The following is a 20,717-nucleotide window of genomic DNA, read 5'->3' on the forward strand; positions in this document are numbered from 1 at the left end:
TGTTGTGCAAATAAGACATTGGATCACTACCAGTACATAATACAAGATGGCTTCCAACAGTAATATGTTTATAGTCATTTGTATACTGCCTACTTTTGCAAGAATCTTAAGCATCTTACAGTGATAAAAATGTAATTCCTACCTGAGTTAAAACCCAAAATTAAAACCCCATAATTACTGCTTTCCTAATTGGGGCTTTCCACATCAAACGGGAGCAACAGCACCGTCTTCATAGCCTTCCAAAGTATTGCCACATGCCAAAGTGTCCCAGGGTGTTCTTAAGAAAGCTACATTCATTTAGCAACTGTTTGAAATTATGATGAGCTAAAAAAAATGATTGGATGGCTTCTCACACTTATGACCATTGTAGTGTTCCCCATGCCAATGTGATAGTGATTTGGGCATTTGGCCACTGGCATGTAAATTAAGGTTTGAATGGACTGTGTGTGTGCTGCGTTTTTTGGGGTCCGTAGCTGGGGCAGAACACAGTCCATCCTATCGGCCCACCCAATGGACAGGGGATGATGGTTGTTGGATCCAGCTTTGTTGTACGATGTTGTTTGAAAAGGATTGCAAGATGAAATCCAATTCTTATCCCATACAGTACGGACGTTCCGCTGCCATTCCTACTAGGTAGGATTAAAACATATTATGCAAAGCACAATTCAGGTTTATCATTTCAAATATAATTTTGCTCCAGAAAATTATTTTTCCAAGCTTTCTTTAAATTCAGTTTTACAAACAAAAGCACTGATCAAAAATGTCATCGGAAATGTGCGGTGGTTTATTGCTTTTCTAGAAATTGTTGCTAGGATTCTGTAGAATTCATAAGCCTTTCTAGGCCAGGTCATACAGCTGCACAAAGTGTACCTTGTTATTATTTCTACAAGACCCACTCAAGTCAATTAGTGTTGCAAGGCAGTTTAAGATGTATGACCCAACAGTTCAGAGCTGATGAAATATTATTGGCTCTTTTTCTAGATATTGATTATTCTGCATTATACAGGTAGTCCTCGATATATGACCTCAATTGAGTCCAACATTGAAATGGTAGAGCAGGGGGCTGGACTAGAGGACTTCCAAGGTCCCTTCCAGCTCTATTCTATTCTATTTCCATTGCTATGCGAGACAGTTGATAAGTGAATTTTGCCCCATTTTACGACCTTTCCTGCCACAGTTATTAAGTGAATCACTGCAATTGTTAAGTTAGTAACGCCGATTGTTAAGGGAATCTGGCTTTCCCATTGATTTTGTCAGAAGGTTGCAAAAGGGAATCACGTTGCAACCATCGTAAATATGAGCCAGTTGCCAAGCGTATGAATTTTGATCATGTGACCGTGGGGATGCTGTTAAGTGGGAAAAATGGCCATAAGTCACTATTTTTCAGTGCCATTGTAACTTCAAACAGTCACTAAATGAACTGTTGCAAATCGAGGACCACTGGTATTAGGATATTAAACCCTTAACAGGAAACTATGGTTTGGAGGTTCATCCTGACACTGCTTGTGCTGGTTTTGGCCAAGAGTAGGTCACTATGAAGTCTGATACCCAGCTGGGCAAGTAAGACACTGGAAGGTAGAAGAGTTTGGCATCCAAGCCACCACTGTAGCGAGCACGAGGGTAGCGGGAGGTCAGGGCATGTTCTATGCAATCAGTGACCAAGAAGAGGTTCTTGTTGCTGTTTTTCATGAGGATTTTTAAGGACTTCAAAACTGTATGAAGAAAAAAAAAAGACAGAGTAAATTCTACAATGACTTACTAGCCACTTGAACCATTTGATAATTCAAGAAACCAATTGCTCCTTGAGAGCCAGCCTCTGACCAAGCATTCCCTGACCTGGTGCCATTTTCCCCCCCGCAGTTACTCAAGAAAAGAGTTCTGGCTGAACAGATGGGGACAACGTTGGGTTGTAAAAGACCACGATAAATCACTGTCACACATGTTGTGATGGAATGTGCATTTGGAAGAGTAGTGGGGGAAAGTTTTGGCAACACAGAGCTTTCCTGGAGACAGGCCAGATTAAGAAACTGCATCTTGAGCTGGATGTGGAGATGGGGGTGGTGTTCAGATAGCCATCCGTAGAATCTCTCACAATACAGCTACCATGTTTCCCCGAAAATAAGACCTGGCTTTATAATTTTTTTTGCCACCAAAAAAGGCACTAGGTCTTATTTTCAGCGGCAGTGTCTTGCACTGATTCACCTTGCAGTGGCGGCACCGACAACCCCACCTAGCAGCAGCCCACTGCCGGCCCACTTCTGCAGCTACTTGTCACCGATTGCGCGAGTTGCCCCCATCCTCTGTTTCGCTGTCAGAGGCCTTCAGGAAAGGCCTTTGCAGCCAAGAAACGGGCTCCAGATTGACGTGCGTGGTACCCCCGGCCTTGTTTTGCCATCAGAGGCCTTCCGAAAAGGCCTCTGCAGCCAAGAAACAAGGTCCAGATTGATGCACACGTTGCCCCTGGCCTCCATTTCGCCTCTGAAGGAGAAACAGAGGCTGGGTGCAAGGCACATGTCAATCCGGAGCCCATATCTTGGCTGCAGAGGCCTTTCCTGAAGGCCTCTGACAACGAAACGGCAATTGGGGACGGCGCGCACAAGTGGCCACAAAAAAAGTGGGCTGGCAAGGCAGGTGTCAGGGTGTTTGAGCCTGGTAAGTAGGGTAGCTCTACCCCCCATCCTCACCCTAGCTTAATTTTTACCCATGCGCCTTGCCCCAGCCCATGCATCCCGGAGTGGGTAGGGTGTTAATCAGGGCTTATTTGGAGGGGGGAGTAGGCCTTATATTGGGCGTATGTGTAAAATCAAGGTAGGACTTACTTTCGGGGTATGTTGTATTTTCGGAGAAACACGGTAGTAGATTATAACAGCGGTCCCCAACCTTTCCAGTTTGGTAGCCCGATGGGTGGGGGGATGGTTCTGTGTGAGCGGCAGATACATCTCCATTTGCACAAATGGAGCCTTGTGCACAAGTGCCCGCTGCTCGCACACTTGGGCAAATGGAGCTTGTGCACGTGCACACTTGCCCTCCACTCATGCAGCCTGATTCTGAACGGGCCATGGTGGCCCACTTAGGGTGGTGGTGGTTCTCTGCTCACGCAAGTGGAGCTGCATGTATGCATGCACTCGCCTGCTGCTCACATGGCCCACTTCCGAATGGGCTGAAGGCTGGGGGTTTGGGACCCCTGAGTTAGAAGTTTATAGCATTAAATTGACAAGATTCTGTCCATTAGGTGTAAGCAATTAAAGGATGGAATTCAGATTTTGCCCTGTCATCTCTGGGCTTGGACCTGACATATGTCAATGCTTATAATTAGCAGTATGGAGTCAAGTTTCGCATTACTATCTTGTTTTCTCATTTAAGATAGATAATGAGCTTCTTAACTAGTTTTATGGAATATATATTTTTCAAGTCCTCCATGGTTTTTTGAACTGTTGTGGGTTCTGCATTTTTGGTACACCCACCCACAACCAAATATATATGCAATCTAGAGCCCAGTTGCCCAAATTTCAACTCACAGTTATCAAAGTATAGTTGTCCATAGATTTCTTTAGTTTCAGAGGGTGCTTTGTTCCATGAAGTCTGGAAGCTCTCTAATGTAAATTGGAGAATGCCTGTACTGAAAGCACCAGGTTCAACCATGCTGACCTTCATTCCAAATGGAGAAATTTCACGCCTGAATAGAATAAAAAGGAAGAATAAGGAGATGCAGAATGAAGAATATACAAATCTGCAAAAATCTATTTTGAATGCTAAATTCCAAGTGTAGACTTTTTGCATATGAGGAAATAGCCAAAGACTCATTACAGAACATAGAATAAATCTGCAACACAATTATCTTTTCTTGCTCAATTTCTATATTTTTTTCAATAAGGGGGAAAGGAAAAGCACTTTCAAACAAATTGGTAAATTTTGGGAAGTTGCTTAATTTAAGATAAACATTTCTATAGATTTTTTATTTTTCTCTTTAGTTAAAATATGTCATGTTGGTATCAGTTTTGTGTCCATATGTATGTTTAAATATACATTTGTTTGATAGAGTAAGATATCTGTTTACTTATTTATTTCACTCTACTGTCCAAGGCTATAAAGGATTTTTTGTGTCTGGCAGATGTGAGGATGAAAAAAAAAAAGAGTCCAAAAGTAACTTTTCCCAGACTGGACAGCAAATGCATGTCCTTTTTAAAAATATACGGAACAATTAAGGAATGGCATCTAGCTTTATAGTAACACCAATCTCTTTGCAGTTTCTCCTTTCATTCACTGATGCTTCTTGGAATGATCATGTGACAAAATACAGCCGGCATTTTTCATATTGAAAAAAATCTGGAAGAGTTCCATTGGTCATCTGCTGCTTTTGAAAAAAGTGGTTAGGTATACCTCTCCAGTGCCTCTGTGGATTTGTTCCTTAGAGGAATGATGAATGCTAGCAGAGTCTTCCTTATGACTACTGTTCATCCCAATATTAATTCTTATTAAAGTGAAGCCCCCCCCCACCGCGACTCCTCCAAGAGGTAGGAAGGGAATGCAGCATTTGCAGAAACCCAATGCCAGAGAAGGAAAGGAGGGAATGAGCCTATGGTGTGTGTGGCAGGGGTTCAATATTGAGGAGAGGCTCTCTGAGTGCCTCCTCAGAGCTGGTAGAGGAGGGGTGGGGTCTGGGGCCTAGTTTATCACTCTTGAGTAGGCAGAGATAAAAACAGCAGGCTGTCCTGGCCACTGCAAGACTATTATTGCAATTCATGAACTGTAGTGAGCCCAGAGGATGGCTCTGAAAGACAGAGGGAAGACCTGTTACTAAGCCAATGATCAGATAAACGATGCTTGAGCCAGACCAAGAAAGGAGTTTACAAAACACCTCAGAGAGCAACTCGTACCCCAATTCACATGAAGATAAATGAGAAGGGAGGAAGGGAACCACATTCAGGCTTGCAAGATTCTGTTACTACAGCTGTTTTAATAAAAGTAGCTTTGGATCTACACGGTGTTTGTTTTTTGGTCTGGGCTCATTTATCCGATTGTTGCCAGGTTAATAGACCTTTCCTCTATTCTTCAAGGCCATCTTCTATATTCACTATATAGATAGAAGGACAGAAAGCCTCTATCATTTTTATCTGCTAAGGGCATCTGCATTCTTTAGGAATCCTTTGCCAGCTAACATACAATTTGGCAGTGGGTGTCCTTTCTGGGTATGAGATTAATGCTGCAGCTTTCCTACCAATTGGGAGGGAGGAAATGAGAAGGAATTGGGTTTTCCAGCTTTCATAGTATAGCAGGAAGGGACAAATGTTAGCTGGCAGAGGTGAAAAAAGAAGATCTATTGATGTTCTGATTGGACGTTGATAGATTCATTGAGATAAAATGAAGACAAAAAATGGGAATCTAATTGAACATTTTTCTCTTCAAATTCAACCCTACCAGAAAATGATTCATTCCATTGAAGTTGTAAGCTGCCCAGAACTGCTTGACAGCGAGATGGGCAATACATACTGTAAATTTCATAAAATATAAATGTAATAAATAAGCAAACAAACAATTCCTCCAGTAACCAATGAGCTCCACTGCTATTTTCCTATTATTTAGGCGTTCATAACACTACAAAAATGGTAAGAACCTCAAGGCCAGGCCCTCTCTGTTACTCATTAAAGCAAGCCTGCCATCTTTCAGACTTCTGTGTAAGCTAGAAAAAAGATGTGACCACTTTAAAAGCCACCTTAAATAGGAAGTGGGCAACAAAGAAATTGATTAATTTTGAAGCTGATAAACAGCTTCCTTTCTCAAAGGCAACAAACAAAAATATCTTGAATTTAATCAAAGCTATCAGCATTTTATTAATATGGGACAAGGACATTACTATTTTTTCGTGAAAAATTGTTGTAGAGTAGTTGTAGAGGCATTAAGGCTCCTCTTTTCAGAAAGAGAGCCATTTTGGTCTAGTGATTAAGGTGCTGGCTTAAGTGAGTTCTAGTCCTGCCTTAGACATGAAAAACTATCTGGGCCAGTCAGTTTTTCTCAGTCTGTCCCACCTCACAGGGTTGTTGTTGTGGAGAAAATAGAAGGAGGGAGGGTATTAGGTATGATTACTGCCTTGAGTTGTTTATAAACAATAATAAAGGTGGGATAAAAATCAAATAAATAAATAAATATGAAACCAACATTTCATGGGGAAGCAGAACTTACCGTTCTGTCTTTTAATTTAACTGATTAAACAGGCTATAAATAACAGGTAAAGGTAAAGGTTTCCCTTGTTCAGTCATAGAATCTAGGGGGCAGTGCCTATCTCCATTTCTTAGCTGAGGGAGCCAGCGCTGTCAGCATATTTTAATATTAAATGTCTTGTCACATCAGGGAATTTCATATTCAAAGCCTCTCCAAAGCTGGTTGAGGAAATGAAAAACAGGGCCTCTATCAGAAAGCATTTGCAGGATGTTCTGTTAGTGTTTTTATTGGCAACAATTGTCAAGATGAAATGCTTTTATTGATTAATGTAACAATATTTGTAACCTGCCTCAGTTGTTAGATTTTGGGCAAGATACCACAAGCACAACATAAATAAGAATACAATGAAAAACGACATCAATGCAATAGAGTAATACAGGTAGTCCTCGACTTACAACAGTACAATGGCACTGAAAAAAGTGACTTATTACCATTTTACACATTTATGACCATTGTAGCATCCCCATGGTCACGTGATCAAAATTCAAATGCTTGGCAATTGGCTCGTATTTATGACGGTTGCAGTGTCCCAGGGCCGTGTGATCCCCTTTTACAACTTTCTGACCAGCAGTCAATGAGGAATCAGATTCACTTAACAACTGTGTTACTAATTTAACAACTGCAGTGATTCACTTAACAAATGTGGCAAGAAATGTCGTAAAATGGGCCAAAATTCACTTAACAAATTTCTCACTTAGCAACATAAATTTGGGGCTCAATTGTGATCGTACATTGGGTACCTGTACTCAGTTTAACCTTTTCCACAACAGAATGGTCTCTGTATAAGTGTATTTCCTTTCCTCCTGGAGGTCTTGATCCCTAGAACCTCATTTAAAGCTTGTCATAATTTATTTTGGTTTTCAACCAGCACAACCAAAATAGAAAGACCTCCAAGAATAGGGCTAATAGCTCCAGATTGTACAAATCAGAATGACCACTATGTGGTAGCATCTAGACTTAAAATTCAAATTATCTCCTTGCATTTAATTGATCAGATAATATAGCTTATTTTGTTTTTTGGCTCAGCATGTTCCATGAACCAAGCTATATCTGTTTAAAATAAATATTTTATGATTTTAGCATGTTAAATTATAACTTATTCAACAAACCACAGCATGCAAAGTAAGGTTTAGGGCAAAAGTGCAGAAGGTAAGGACCTATGAAACTCTTAACTGTGGTCCCAGGAAGTTTCCCAAATCAAGTGCTAAATTATAATTTTGATATAACAGGCAAAAATGCTAAAGGCATGTCCGAATAGTCTTTATTTCCACATTTCATTTTAATTAGCTTTAAAATAAATAAAGTAAAAACACATCTAATTTTTCTACTGGTCCCATTTACTACTATTTGGACAGCACACTATTCCAATGTTGAGGGCTCAGCTATGCCTAGACAACTTGTTCATTCCTGTTTCCCCTATTCCTCCATTTATTTTTAAATTGTTCTTATTTACTATTGTAAACCACTTAGAGAGGGCTGTAAAGCCCTATGAAGTGGTGTATAAGTCTAAGTGCTATTGCTATTGCAACTTGGATATTGCCCGCCTACCAAAAGATTGTTCCTCCAGCACCACTTTGATCTCAAGCAAAGTAAGTACATGTTCAGATCTTTGAGACAATCCTTAACAGACACAACCATATTTTACAGAAATCATTGTAGCTCAGACTATCGGAATCTGTGCATCTACTTCTGTCAGACCTGGAAGCCGTCTTTTATGTTTGGGCCTTCAGGCCTGCCACATCTTCTTCTGTGGAAAAATGGGAGGGGGGATTGCATAGAGTGTAGATAATATGTAGTCAAAATAACATTCCTTTCTCAGAGAGTCAAGGACGCATTGCCCTGGCACCTGGAGTCGGAAGACTAGGAGGTGTCTTCAGTTTGGACGGTGAATGATTGGACTATGTGATAGACATGAGGGTGCTGAGCAGGGACTTGAACTTTCACTTGGGTGGGGAAAACCTGGAAACTTTCAGATTTGGGTTTTCCCAGATGTGCCAATATGACTTCTCTAATAAAAAGTAACTTTGAGGAAATCCAAGCCTCGGAGTTTTCTTTCGTTGGGGGTGTTACTTGGAACCCTGACATCATCTTTCAAATGGAGCTGAAAAGAGATCTATGCACTTCAACTAATCAAAAGAGAAAGTTAAAGCTTACCTCAAAACATCTGAGAAGGCTTCCACACCATACTTGGATAGGCAATACCCTCCTCCAAAGCATGCTAATCTTCCCATCACACTGCTTACATTGACCACTCTCCCTCTGGCTCTCCTCACCAGGGGCAACATCTGCAACGTCACGTCAATCAGCCCAAGCAAGTTGACATCCAGCACTTCGGCGAAGTCCTCCTTTCTCAGCCATTCATTGTGAGCTACGGGTGCACTTTTACCTGCATTGTTTACCAAGCCCCAGAGCCCTGAGTAAGGAGAAAGAATACATGGTCATGATGTCCCTGTCATTCTAGATCCCCACTTATGTTCAGAACTGGAGCATTAGATAAGAGCCGCAGTGGTGCAGTGGTTAGAGTGCAGTACTGCAGGCTACTTCTGCTGATCACCAGCTGCCAGCAGTTTGGCAGATCAAATTTCACCAAGCTCAAGGTTGACTCAGCCTTACATTCTTCCGAGGTCAGTAAAATGAGGACCCAGATTGTTGGGGGCAATCGGCTGACTCTGTAAACTGCTTAGAGAGCGCTGTAAAGCACTGTGAAGTGGTATATAAGTCTAAGTGCTATTGCTTTGCTATTACCACTGCTTTAAGGGTTGTATGAAATATTCGTTGTCACAACCAAAATGGCCCATTTCCCCAAAACAAAAAGGGAGGGAAGTGATGACACTTATGCCGTGACAACATCAGAGGAATGACAAAGGTTACATGTTGCATCATTAAATTTGTACAAGTGTCATGAAGCAGGCTTGCTTGCTTGCTTGCTTGCTTGCTTAATTAATTATTTAAGCAAGCAATTATTTAAGCAAGCAATTAATTAATTAATTATCATATTTGTATACCGCCCTACTCCCGAAGGACTCAGGGCGGTGAACAGCCAAAATAAAATACAGAGACATACAAAAGTTAAAAAAACTATTAAAAACAGATTAAATAATTTAGGCTCAAAAAACAAATTAAAAACATCCAATTTATCTAAAAAACATTTAAAAGCCAATTTAAAAGCCAATTTAAAAGGGAGAGTTAGGCCAGACCAGCCTGTTGGAATAAAAACGTTTTTAGGGCGCGGTGGAAGATGCGTAAGTCTTGGATCCTCCGTATCTCCGGGGGGAGCTCGTTCCAGATGGCAGGTGCCCCCACAGAGAAGGCTCTCCCCCTGGGGGCTGCCAGTCGACATTGTTTGGCCGACGGCACCCTGAGGAGCCCCTCTCTATGGGAGCGAACTGGTCGGTGAGAGGCTACTGGTGGCAGAAGACGGTCTCGTAAGTACCCTGGTCCTGAGCCATGGAGCGCTCTAAAGGTGGTAACCAAAACCTTGAAGCGCACCCGGAAGACCACTGGGAGCCAGTGCAGCTCGCGCAGGAGGGGGGGGTCACATGGGAGCGCCACATCGCTCCCGTCACCACCCGCGCGGCCACATTCTGGACCAATCGGAGCCTCCGGGTGCTCCTCAAGGGGAGCCCCATGTAGAGAGCATTGCAATAATCCAGGTGTGAGGTGACAAGGGCGTGAGTGACCGTGCGTAATGAGTCCCGATCCAGAAAGGGACGCAGCTGGCGAATCAGGCGAACCTGATAAAAAGTCCTCCTGGCCATGGCCGCCATATGCTCTTCTAAAGACAGCTGCGAGTCCAGGAGGACGCCCAAGTTGCGAACCCTATCTGTGGGGGCCAACGACTTGCCCCCAATAGTCAGAGATGGCGCCAACTGACTATATCAGGATGTCAGAAACCACAGCCACTCGGTCTTGGGTGGATTGAGCCTGAGTCTGTTCCTCCCCATCCAGATCCGTACGGCCTCCAGGCACCGGGACATCACCTCGAGGGCATCATTGGGGTGGTCTGGGGTGGAGATGTACAGCTGGGTGTCATCAGCATACTGATAGTACTTCACCCCAAAACCACGGATGATCTCACCCAGCGGCTTCACATAAATGTTGAACAGAAGGGGCGAGAGGACCGATCCTTGCGGCACCCCACATACAAGGGGCTTCGGGGTCGACCTCTGCCCCCCTGTCAACACAGACTGCGACCGGTCGGAGAGAAAGGAGGAGAACCACTGTAAAACAGTGCCCCCCACCCCCACCCCTTCCAACCGGTGCAGCATGATACCATGGTCGATGGTATCAAAAGCCGCTGAGAGGTCTAATAGGACCAGGACAGAGGAGCAACCCCTGTCCCGAGCCCTCCAGAGATCATCAACCAATGCGACCAATGCCGTCTCTGTACTGTACCCGGGCCTGAAGCCCGACTGGAACGGATCTAGATAAGTCGATTCATCCAGGTACTGAGGCAGCTGTTGTGCAACCACACTCTCAACAACCTTCGCAACAAAGCGAAGGTTGGAGACAGGACGATAATTTGCTAACACAGCCGGGTCCAGGGAGGGCTTCTTGAGGAGGGGCCTGACCACCGCCTCTTTCAAAGCGGCGGGAAAGACACCCTCACTCAAAGAAGCATTTATAATCCCCTGGAGCCAGCCTCGCGTCACCTCCCGGGAGGCCAGTACCAACCAGGAGGGACACGGGTCCAATAAACATGTGGCCGCACTCAGTCTGCTCAGTATCCTGTCCATGCTTTCGGGAGTCACAGGATCAAACTCTTTATTGTTTTAAATATCGCTTTCGGGAGTCACAGGATCAAAGGCTTTGTTTTAAATATCATTGAGTGTCTATCTGATGCAAGTGTGATGTCTCCTTGGGACTCCTTCTCCAGCACTTCCTTAGAGGCTGGCTCGAGGGAGAATGAGATCATTCCTGGCACATCAGGAATTACTGACTCTGAAATGCCAGAGAACTGGCTTTGGCTGGGGACAGCTTGCAGGCCAGTGAAGAAGAGGGGGAGGAGCTGCTGGCCGTGGTAAATTTCAGAGCACGCAGGGCAGAGAAATGGAGGTCTGCCAGACTGCTGCGGAAAAGGCCCCACCCCATTTGATGGGCTGCACCGGGAACTATTTAGCACAGGGGTGAAATGCTCCTGGTTCGGACCGGATCGCCCGATCCGGTAGCGATGGCGGCGGGTGGTTCAGAGAACCGGTAGCAAAAATCCCTGTGGCCCCCCCCCCACCATGCCCAGCTAAGCCGCACGATAATCAGAGGCTTTTTTTTTTTACTTTCAAAAGCATTTTTTCTACAACCCCTTCCAATGAAAAAATGCTTTTAAAAGTAAAAAAAAAAGGCTCTGATGATCGCGCGGCTCAGCTGGGATCATCAGAGGCTTTTCAAAGCATTTTTTCTGCAACCTCTTGGCCGAAGAGATGGTTAAAAAATGCTTTGAAAAGTCTCTGACGATCCCAGCTGAGTTCCCTAATCGGCAGAGAGGCATTTTTTAAAGAGCCTCTCTGACAATCCCAGATGAGTTCCTGATCGGCAGAGAGGCTTTTCAAAGCATTAGAAAAAAATGCTTTGAAAAGTTTTTTTTTTAAAAAAAGTTGACCACACCCACCCAGTCGCATTACCCCCCCAAGCCACGCCCACAGAACCGGTAGTAACGAATTTTACATTTCACCCGATTTAGCAGGCAGAGGGAGGCGTTGCTGGAAGCAATGTGCGTGGGTCGTGGCTGTGTGCTCGTTTGTATTTCCTGAGACTCTGAATTACTATAACCCGTGAGCTAATGTGGATGTACTTCAAGTTTTGCCTGGGGGGGGGATTATGTTCGTTTATTGGACTCACTGTTTGAACAGCTTGCTGTTTGTATTATGGACTAATTGGCCATTGTCTGGGGAATTAATCTGGGATTGTTTGTAGCTGGCTTCGGTTGGGACAGTTTTAAAGCTGGGTGAAGAGAACTGCTGGGGGAAGACAAAACCCTCCATAAACCCCACTAACGTGCGAGTGTGAGTGAGTGGAGCAGCACAGTATGTGTTGACCCTCCACTGACTAAAACATCTTTGGAGAATTATGGAGGATGAAAATATTGCACTGGTGAGATAAATGGCTTACTTCCGTTCTCCAAAACTGTTTAGATTAAGGTAGAATTTCCCAACAGCTGCTTTTCAAGGAAAATTAAATAAGGGAAAAGTCCGTCTTCCCTTTAGCTCCCTTTGTTTGTTATTTTAATTGTGACAATGCTGGATACTCATGGAAAATTTACTCGCTGCCAAAGACATAAAACACTTTATCCTAGCAGCTAATATTTGAAATTAAGTGTAGGCAGTCCTCGATGTACGACCACATTTTCCATTGCTAAGCAAGGTGGTTGTTAAGCAAGTCATGCCTGATTTTATAATCTTTTATGCAGTCAAGTGAATCACGTAGTCGTTGAGCGAATCCAACTTCCTCCATTGTCTTTTGCTTGTTGGAAGCTTGTCACAAATGACAATCGTGTGACTCTGGGACACTGCAACAGTCATAAATAGACTCCAGTTGTCAGGTACCCAGATTTTGTATCATGTTACTGTGGGTATGCGGCAATGGTCATAAGTGCAAGGACCAATTGTAAGTTGCTTTTTCAGTGCCATTGTAACTTTGAACAATTGTAGATTGAGGACTACCTGTACCCAAGTCCCTCCATCTAATACATACAGTAAGTATGGCCAGAGCACGGATATAAATAGAAGGAGTTGGTTACCTTTGTTCCCTACACATGTTTTCACCCATTCAGTTGCTGCTGCAACACTCTCAGTGCTGGTGACATCCAGCAGGGTGGTTTTCAACCGGTCCGATGTGAGTCTCTCCAGTTGCTGTGCTCCCTTCTCTGTGAGACAAGCGGCCAACACCCGCAGACCCCGAGAGTCCAACTGCTTGGCTAGCTGGTTCCCAAAGCCAGAATCACAGCCGGTAATGAAGACATATTTATCTGTCAGTTTCTCCACTGTCTGTCTCTCTCGGTACCATCGACGAAGGAAGTAAAGTCCCACCAGGATGGCTAGGTAGAGCCACATAGCTGAAACCTACCAGGAAGAAGCAAACATTATGAATGAATAGGGAGAGATCAGTGGTGGGATTCAGCTGGTTCGCACCACTTCGGGAGAACCGGTTGTTAACTTTCTGAAGTTTGGCAAATTGGTTGTTGGAAGAAATCATTAGGGCAGAGAACTGATTGTTAAATTACTTGAATCCCACCACTGGGAGAGATGTATCTTGCAAGCTTGGGAGGGCACAGAATTTCCCTTTGGAAATCATTGGTTAGTTGCTCTTTCTGGTGGGAAGATTAAAGACCTTTTCCCATTGATGAACTAACCTTTTTTTTAGCGCCACTGTAACACTAAATGAATAATTGCAAATTGAGGACTACCTGAATCCAAGGCAGGGGTGAAATCTACTTACCTTCCTTACTGGTTCAGAAGTGCATGTGCCGCCCGCACGAGCAAAGCGAGCGGGCACGTACAGACCCTCTGTGCATGCACAAAACCTTACAGCCATTAAGTCCTTAAGTCAGCACAAAATTTTACTAACACAAAATTTACCTCCTCCTCTGTTTTGCTATGCTATTTTCCATCTCCTGGATCAATTCCTAGCATCACCCTTCAAGGAAATGCTGAGTGGATTTTATGCCCGTTGAGACTGCCCTTGAATAAAGGGGAAAATACAACTTAACACAAGATAGCTCTGGGCAACTTAAGACCTTCTCATTCTTGCAGACAGGGCTGGAGGCAACAAGATGGCAAAAGGGAATAAAAAAATATGTTTGTGTCAGAGTACATTTGCACTATGGCTTAATTTCAGGGGAACAGGCAGAAAGTCAGGAATCCCTGCCCTGCCCTCTGTTCTCTGGAGCAAGGATTGGATTAAACAATTTTGGGGATTTGAATTTAGCAGGAAGTGTTAGGTTTGTTAAACAAATACTGAGAAATGATTTAGCTGTGCATTGTCCTAAAAAAGTTCATAATACAATTGTCTTGGAAAGAGATTATGTGATTAGCTCAACTACGATTAAATGCTGAGATATTCATTATATTTGAATTAAATGTAATATTTAATTCAAATATAATTTATTAAGAAATATGCAAGGATGTTAGCAGACATGGCAAAATTGACTGATTAAAGAAATAACACTTTCTAGTTTTGTTTCCATTCAAAACTACTCTTGGATTTTTTGATTGAAACTGAAAATAAGATTTTAACTTTGGGTTTTGTTGATTAGGTATGTTGATGATGATAGAAGTAGTGTTTGTTGTAGTTCATTCTACCGTAGATCAAAGGGACATTAATTTATAGTTTCTATCAGGGTGGATAAAAATCAATGATTTTTTTTTTAAAATTAAAAAGAAATGGATTTTTTTGATTTAAGTTGGATTTTTTTATTTAAATCAGATTTTTTTTTATTTTTATTGAATTTATTTTAATAAAAAACTTTTGGGGTAAAAATCTATCGTAAGATAGTTTTCTATTTAAGATACATAAATAATTTAGTTTATTCAGCATGAAATAGAGCTTAGTTATTAGCACAAGGCTGTATATTCTGCAACACTGGGACTATCGGTGAGTCAACAGCGGGTCAAAGGAGTAGCAGAGATGACAGTTGCTCTTTAAAAATTATGATTTAAATCGAGTTGATTTAAATCAAGTCTTTTTACAAGTGATTTAAATCATGATTTAAATCGACTCAATTTAAATCAAAGCCACCCTGGTTTCTATCTATATAGAAGAAAGTCAGAAGTTCCTTTATTCTTAAAGCTTTTTTTTATGTTACTGTTGCTTGCACTCCTTAATCTCCCCTTTCTTTGTTTTTTTGTATTGAATTTGAAGTTTTGAATTAAAAAAGAGAAATATACAAGGATTGAAAAATCTGATTTCCATCCAAACTTCATCTGGATAAGAGAGAAGCACAAGAGACAAAAAACATTTGGAGCAGATATTGATCATTTGATTTGTTGGGAAGACAACTGATATTATGAGTACTGGTATTTTATCCCACATTTCTCTACTTATTGGACAGCGTTTGAAGGATCAGAGGCAGTCTTCCAAAGAAACTTCATTAGAGAGGGTGCTCATTTATCTTAGAAATTCAGCTACTCTGCTGGAAATGTCCATGGGGTTAATTTAATATTTCTCTCCTTTGGTGTAAAAGCTTTTTTCCACTTTCCTCTTCACAATCACCACATTATTTTTTTGTTAATTTATATGCTGCCTATGTCTGAAGGCTCTAGGTGACTTAATAGTCAAGATTAGCATAAAATAAAAAGCAATCCCCTTCAAAAATAAACTCATAAACTACTTCATAATATAAACAAAATTGGTATGAAAATAACAAATGTACAAAATAATGTGCCTGCTGAATTCTAACCTTCACTCAAAACAGACCTTCTTCCTGCATTAGATGGCACACCCAGGTCTTAATGCCTCTCCTGAAATCCAGGAGGGAAGGGACACACTGGATATCTGCCGGATCCTAAGACTGTCTTTTACAGACAGGATCTGGAAGGAGCTGATTTTTTCTGATGAAATGATAAAATAAAAACAGGGAAAGATGGCCGTCTAAATATCTGGATAGTCACAATTGACTGCTTTAATTGAGGAAAGAACATATTCAACATTGTTCCTACTTGGAAACAGCTTCTGGACTTTGTGCTCGATATAGAAAAAGTGAACTCTTGACGTTGGGTTTTACTGATTAATAGAGTCTGTTAGTATTTCCTAAGCAAATAACTGAGGCTCTAATTTTATGTTGTACTTTGCTGCACTGAAAAAAGTTGGGGGTCGATGCTTTTGAGGGATCTTCTCTGAGCTTGCTTGTTTTCTTGCAGGCGTTTCACGACCCTAACTAGGTAACATCCTCAGTGCTAGTGAGGAGTGCTGTTTGCTGTCAGTTTATATTCTGGTGACTTATTTGTCTGTGTGTGTGGGGCCATCTGAGAGATTCTTTGGTTGGGTTGTTTACTGATGGCTTTTTGGCAGATTCTTGACTGGGATATTGTTTACTTGACTGTTGGTCTGAAGTTAACCTTGGAGATAATCTACGCTGATCTGGGTGCTGATTACTGGTGGAGAGGTGCTGGAGTCTTTTTCTCTTTTGGGCTGGTTGATTGTCTCTTTTGCATAGTCTATAGATGATGTTAATATCTATGTGTCTATTGATGGCTGATTTGTCAGAGTGCCAGGTTTCTAAAAATTCCCTGGCATTTTTAGACTTGGCCTGGTCCAAGACTGTCACATTTTCCCAATTGAAACTATGGTTAGATCTGTCTATAGCAATGATGGCTAACCTTTTTGCCATCGTGTGCCAAAAGTGGGGGGAGCGCAGGGGAGTTGCGTGCACATGTGCCCACACCCATAATTCTATGCGCCCTACCCCCTGCACATGTGTGTGCGACACCCCTGCGCTTCCCCCATTTTTGGCACGTGATGGCCCGGTGGGTCCGGTAGGCCCATTTTTTTGCCTTCTCCAAGCTCCAGAGGCTTTCTAGGAGCCTGGGGAGGGCATAAACCCCTTTCCCCACCCCGCTCCAGAGGCCGGAAACAGCCCATTTGCTGACTTCCGGTGGGACCGGAAGGCCCAAAAATCAGTTGGCTGGCGCAGGCATGGGCGCTGGAGCTGAGCTCACGTGCCCACTGATATGGCTCCGCGTGCCACCTGTGGCACATGTGCCATAGGTTCGCCATCACAGGTCTATAGGTTGTGAAATGAAAGAATTTTTGTCATGTCTTCTGACTGCTAGTTGGTGTTCATGGATGCGTTCTGCCAGTCTTCTGCCTGTTGGTCCTACTTAGTGGTTGTTTCAGTTCTTACATTGTATGTTGTACATGACTCCTGTTTTTTCTTCTGGGGTTGCTGGGTCTTTTGGTTTGCTTAGGATGTTTTGAAGGCCTTTAAGGACGATGCTTTTATACTTACAGCCTGTAGAGATTCTCAGACATCCAGGTCATGGTTGTCCCAAAGGTGCTTTTTCAAGAGGCAACTGGACTTTCTTGTTTTTCTTTTGAAATTTTTATACTTAACACTTTTCTTCCCCCTTTCTTCCTCTTTCCCCTTTCTCCATTATATTTATTTTCATTTGTATTTTATATTATTAGTAAAATTGATACTAGACAACTGGATATCCACCTAGGGATTTAAAACTGGCAACCAGCACCTTGAATCATACCTGGAAGTGTGATTCGGTCTGAGCTGGTTCCTCACCTTTCAGACCTTGACAGTCATCAGGCACTGGATAACAGCATTACCTATTTGTCTGAGGTCAAGCTGTACAATTGTGTAACATTAGCATACTTAGGATGCCAGAACCCATGCTGATAAATGACCTTCCCTATCGGGATGTTAAAAAAAAACAAAAAAAAAACTGGACAAAGCTTTGAGGTTCTCCACAAAAAAGAACTTTCTAGGTAGTTCTCTATTCCCTATTTGAAACCACCTTTTTAGGAAGGAGGAGAACTACTGAATAGTAATGTAATGTCTCTTTCCACCTCTCTTTCCTAGTTTTGGTCCAGGAGGACACCACGGTTGGTGGTATTGAACCGCCCCGAAATCTAAGAGAACCAGAAGGGTTGTCCTCCTCTCATTCCGGTCCCTCCAAAGTTTGTTCAGATGAAATGGCTGAGTGTTAAACAGTCATTCAATAGCAAAGTCAATGGGGAAGCTAGATTCACTTTACAACCATGTACTAACTTAACAATAGCAGTGATGCACTTAACAACTGTGGCAAGAAAGGTGATAAAATGGGGCAAAACTTACTTAACAAATGTCTCACTTAGCAACATAAATTTTGGGCTCAATTGTGATCATACGTTCAGGACCACCTGTACAAGACTATCCACATTCAGCAAATGTATAGATTTGAACCACTTTCCCAATTCTCCTTCAACACTTTCACCCCAATGTCATTCAGGCTGATGGTCTTTTCACCAGCAATATTTCACTCCAAGAGGGATTTCCAGAAAAAAAAGATGACATTAAAATTTCACAGACTTTTTCACAGTGATGTTTCTAAGCCAGGGTCCTGGATAGCTAATTAATTTTCCATTAATATTTTCAGTTCATGGAAAAACGATTTTTTAAAAGTGTAAAAATTTAGTAAAAACTGTCCCTCTCTGCCCCTTCTAAAGCTGGCAATATAGCTTTGAAAGAAGAAGCTTAGTAGAAATGTGTGGATAATTTAAATTTGGTCCATGTCACTACAGGATGCAATCAGTATTTACCAGTAGTCACTAAGCTGTTCCATCAAAATCTCAGTGAACTATTGTTTTGAATAAAAAAACCAAAGTCCAAGACTACTGTTACAAGTACATTTCTTCAGCACTCATATTTTTCAGATAAATCCATCTCTTTATTCAACTTTCTGTCTTGTTTTTATACTTTTTTTCGTGGTATGTTGCCCAGAGTCACTTCTTGTATGATGGGTGATCCTATACATTTGATACAAACCAACATACATACACTCTCCTTAAGATTCATATTTTTGGGGGTGGGACATATTCAATGTATTAAAGGCAACATTTCAAACTAGCCGATCCAAAGCGATTTACAATATTGCAGCAATACAGACCCAAATAATACATATATACATCCTGCAATAAATTCATCACCAACAAGATCTGTAGCTCTGCATCTGAAAATAAACATCTTCCCAAAGCTTCTCAAACAGCTAGATCTGAATAAGTTTTCGGAACATTGTGTACCTTCGTTAAAATAACATTTTGGTGCACAGTTTCTAAGAGACAAACGCTGACAATTCGTTCTTCTCTTGCCTGTCCTGTCCTTCTATTTAGTCTCCCTGGGTTTGCGTTCACTATCCACTTTCCTTTTACATTTCTAGAGCGGAGATCGAAATACGTTACCACCGAGGTGAAATCCAGCAGGTTCTGAAGAACCGGTAGTGGAAATTTTGAGCAGTTCGGAGAACCGGCAAATACCACCTCTGGCTGGTCCCAGAGTGGGGTGGGAATGGAGATTTTGCAATATCCTTCCCCCAGGAATAGGGTGGGAATGGAGATTTTGCATTATCCTCCCCCTGGAGTGGGGAGAGAATGGGGATCTTGCATTATTCTTCCCCTGGAGTGGAATGGGAATGGAGATTTTACAGTATCCTTCCCCTGCCACGCCCGCCAAGACATGCCCACAGAACCGGTAGTAAAAGCATTTGGATTTCACCACTGGTTACCACCTGATGGATTCTCCTTCCACCCTAGAGCTAGTTGTAAGGGGGCGTGCATAAGCGCACCAGCGTGTCTACCGTCCTTATTTATTTGTACTCATTTCACGAGCTCATATACTTATACCCGTTATCTCGTACATATTTGAGAAACTAAATAAAATAAATAAATAGTTAGATAGGCTGGAATGGCAGAGAAATCCCAGTAATACACAGATACGTGCATACCCACTTTGTCCCTCCATCCTCGCAAACAGAAATTCCCCGCCCGAGGCTTTTCTCCACCTACGACGGGATTGCATCTCCCCAAAGTGTAAAATAAATAACGTCCTGCTTTCTGGCGAGCTGGATTTGCTGTATCCCACTGGCCAGGGTCCGTGTGACTCACCTGCAGTTGATTTAAGTCGCAGCTTTAGATGGTCGTTGGAGGCAGCGACGGCTTTTCTTAGGACCTCTCCCCACTTATACCACTCATTTCCCCCCAAGGTACACAAGGCGGGCAGCGACACTGGAGCCATCGCATTGGCCGCCAACAGCTCCTCCCTTTGTTTGAACTTCGTCTCAAGCAAATTGGAACCAAGTTTATTTCAGAGAAAGGCTCTTCTTTTTGGAAACGAAATGGAGGTGGGCATAAAGGCAAGCGAGCAGATGCCTCCATTCATGCAACAGAGTAGGGAAAAGCAGGAGGCGAGCGGAAAAAGCCTGGAGCGCGCAAACACAACAACTGCGCACAATCAGAGGTCCCTGACGGGACCCATAAACCGCACTATTGTACGGTATTACCTGTAGGCGGGACACCTGGCACACGGAAAACCCCCTCACCTACTTAACTCTGGGATTGTGTGTGTGTATATATATATATATATCCATTTTTTTTGGGTAATTGATTACAGTATATACTAAACTACAAAGTATATACACGTGTTCTTCACCTTCAGTTATTTCTACAAGTAATCAAGGCGGGATATAACTAAATACAATAAATAAATGCATGCCCCGTATGGCTTCCCTCTCTAGTGAATTGGCCAATTTTGCCAAAAACGTGTCCTCAGAATTTAAAAGCCAGCACAAGAAAGTTGGAAAGCCCGGACATTAACAATAACAATAGCAAGGCAGCTTTTAAAAATTACTTTTAAAATCATGACAAACGACAAAGTAAAATAACACACAAAGATACAAATACATATATTGTCAAAAGAAAAAAAACACTTTAAAAACCAAAAAATACAATAAAGGAAAAAAGGGTAAATTATTTTAGCAGTAATTAGTTACGATTCTATATATAGTTATTCAACACAATTAATA

At 42.3% G+C, this 20,717-nt stretch overlaps 1 protein-coding gene across 3 annotated transcripts; it reads right to left on the bottom strand.

The window, feature by feature from the left end:
- Positions 1 to 51: 51 nt before the first annotated feature.
- Positions 52 to 19,844, bottom strand: LOC139312795 (17-beta-hydroxysteroid dehydrogenase type 6-like). Of its 3 annotated transcripts, none has more exons than XM_070937889.1 (6): positions 19,801 to 19,841; positions 13,791 to 13,892; positions 12,953 to 13,274; positions 8,374 to 8,632; positions 3,519 to 3,676; positions 52 to 1,712 (listed from the first exon to the last, which is right to left on the bottom strand). In XM_070937889.1, exons 3-6 carry the CDS (start codon positions 13,263 to 13,265, stop codon positions 1,489 to 1,491), a joined length of 954 nt encoding a protein of 317 aa, XP_070793990.1. In that variant the 5' UTR covers positions 13,266 to 13,274; positions 13,791 to 13,892; positions 19,801 to 19,841; the 3' UTR covers positions 52 to 1,488. The 3 variants fall into 3 exon arrangements, with proteins under 3 accessions (XP_070793990.1, XP_070793991.1, XP_070793989.1); XM_070937890.1 differs by lacking the exon at positions 19,801 to 19,841 and adding an exon at positions 18,940 to 18,955; XM_070937888.1 differs by lacking the exon at positions 13,791 to 13,892 and having other exon boundaries at positions 19,801 to 19,844.
- Between the last annotated feature and the right edge of the window lie 873 nt (positions 19,845 to 20,717).

This window comes from Pituophis catenifer, unplaced genomic scaffold, assembly GCF_029215685.1.
Source record: "Pituophis catenifer annectens isolate HBS135680 unplaced genomic scaffold, rPitCat1.0.hap2 SCAF_2, whole genome shotgun sequence".
Classification (NCBI taxonomy): domain Eukaryota; kingdom Metazoa; phylum Chordata; class Lepidosauria; order Squamata; family Colubridae; genus Pituophis; species Pituophis catenifer.